General features: G+C 50.3%; 1 protein-coding gene across 1 annotated transcript; it reads right to left on the bottom strand.

The window, feature by feature from the left end:
- Positions 1–1,984, bottom strand: LOC119172171 (5'-AMP-activated protein kinase subunit beta-1). The gene has a single exon (XM_037423189.2). The coding sequence runs from the start codon at positions 1,781–1,783 to the stop codon at positions 950–952; it is 834 nt and encodes a 277-aa protein (XP_037279086.1). The 5' UTR covers positions 1,784–1,984; the 3' UTR covers positions 1–949.
- Positions 1,985–2,306: the final 322 nt, after the last annotated feature.

The following is a 2,306-nucleotide window of genomic DNA, read 5'->3' as shown; positions in this document are numbered from 1 at the left end:
TTTTGAGTAACAAAGCTCTCTTTATCAGGAAAAGCAGGAAGGCTGCACATTTTTTTTTTCTTTTTTCAGGCAAGTCATCTCACATCGCAGAGGGATGCGCACTGTCAGTTTACATTCCATAACAACCACTTTCTCTTGCGTCTACGCACATAAATCATTAGTCACAGAACTTACGTCTGTGACCAACTCTCATAGTCATGAAGACGTAGACACAAACTTAGTGCTGGCAGTAAGCACCACAGTGGCACAAGCTTTTCACCACGCTTCTATGTTCCAGGCACGTACAATTCATGCAAAGCACATATATTTTTTAAACGCTTGGCGCATAGCAAGTTTGGTACCACACATAGCAATCGAGTTTATCAGGAGCATGATGTTTGATCGACTATTTGGCTCGGCTGTGCCCGAACGTACCACTGTAGATTGGCACCTTTTGATTATCTATGGATACAATTCTCTACCAAATCGTTTACACATCAAGGATGCTCTCTACAGTAAAACAGTCAGCTGCAAATGTCGTCTGCGGTGACACTTGTTGGATTGAAAGGTGCAAGGATAGGATGGACATCCAGGCACGTTTAGCTGCTCTGTTACCGTACATCTGGCTCATGCAGGCAATGGATGCACAGACGGTCACTGATAGCGTCATGCTTGAGATCTCATTATTGCCCGAAGGAACGCCAGGGGTCATCGTCAAAAGTCAGGCGTCTGGAGGTCAGGTCATGGAATGCATCACCGGTAGTGAGTCAACCGAATAGACTTTAATAAACACAACAAGCGAGCGGCAATTATAACATCCTAAAGCTTCCCTCCAAAAGCAAGAACTGCGGGGGTGAAAAAATTATCGGAAATGCGGAGGAGGGCAGGATAAAACTGCGGCTATTCGTAAACCGTAAACAGCTACGTGACACTTAAAAAACTGGCCGCGCTGGGGGAGGGGGGTCTCTTTTCAAATTGGCTTGTACAGTAGCGTGGTGACGTATTTCTTCCGGTACCTGTGCGTGGCACTGAGTACCATGACGCCGTCCTTGATGGACAAGGCGTACAGGTGGTTCAGCATGACGTGGTTGGGTTCGGGCAAGAGCGTCGGTTCACACCGCAGCGGCGTGTCCTTGTTGAGGATGACCTGCAGAAGGTGCGGCGGCAGCACGGGCGGTCCGGTCGCTTTCTCGTACGGCTTGGCCTGCGGCAACTCCTGGCCGTAATCGCCGGGAGGCGATCCGGACACGCTCTGGGTGCCCGAGCCCACACTGTCCATGGCGAGCGCCTCGAACACTTCGAAGTCGGACTGTTTGACGTTGATGAGGTTGTTCTTGGTGCCCATGTCGTTGTCCACGGTCGGCTCGTTCTGGTCGTGAACCCACTGCCCGTCAACCATGAACTTGTACTGGTGGTCGCCCTCGGGCACGTCAAGGATCACCACGAAGTCGCCGTGGCTGTGGACCATCGGGATGGGCTTCCAGTTTGTGAACGTGCCGCTGATGCAGACGTCTTTGCCGCCGCCTTCCCACTTGAACACGGTGGGAAGCGTGGCCTTTGGCTGCTCGCCTCCGCCGCCTTCCATGGTCGAGGCTCGCGGTCGCATCTCGGAGTCGCCGCCCTTCCTGAAACTCGGAATGTCGTCCGAGTCGTCCAGCGAGGCCTGGTAGATGAAGCGGCTCTTGCGCGATGAGCTGCCAGTGGTGAACTCGAAAGCGCGGTCATCTTTGCCCGGAGAAGACGGAGTGTCCGTGTCCGTCGAATAGGCGCGGTCACGCTTGCTGCCCGAACCGGTGTTGCCCATCGGTGGTCGCGAGAAGTTCCCGTCCCAATTTGTTTACGCGCTATGAACTAAATGGGAGAACAACATAACCAACTGGCCACTCGATAAACAAAATCAATCACAGCACGGCCATTTTACTTGCGCTTTTCAGCCTTTGGTGCGTTTACTCAGCTGTTGCCAGATGATCCGCGATGCTGGCACGCGGGGCTGCACGTAGGCAGCGTGGTTGTTTTGTTGTGAATATTTGAGAATAATAATGACACTTTCACAGAACACCTAGCACTTTCGAGAGGTCCTGCTACACAGAAAGCTACAAACCTCATAAAAGTATGCTGGCGAAATATCTTTGTGTTTTTGATTTGCAAAACATTTAAAAATACTGTGGTTTGAGATGTAATCATTTCGTATTTATGTAAAAGAATCAGTAGAACAAAGTTTTTACTTTGATTTTGCTTTCATGATTTAAGCGATACGGATTGATTTGTTAGTACTGAATTCTTTATGTACAGCCCGTACAGCCGCAAGCTCTGATGCTGCTTACTAA

The sequence above is a fragment of the Rhipicephalus microplus genome, unplaced genomic scaffold (genome assembly GCF_043290135.1).
Source record: "Rhipicephalus microplus isolate Deutch F79 unplaced genomic scaffold, USDA_Rmic scaffold_770, whole genome shotgun sequence".
NCBI classification, from domain to species: Eukaryota; Metazoa; Arthropoda; class Arachnida; order Ixodida; family Ixodidae; genus Rhipicephalus; species Rhipicephalus microplus.
Note: the sequence above shows the minus strand (reverse complement) of the source record. Positions and strands in the feature narration are given on the sequence as shown.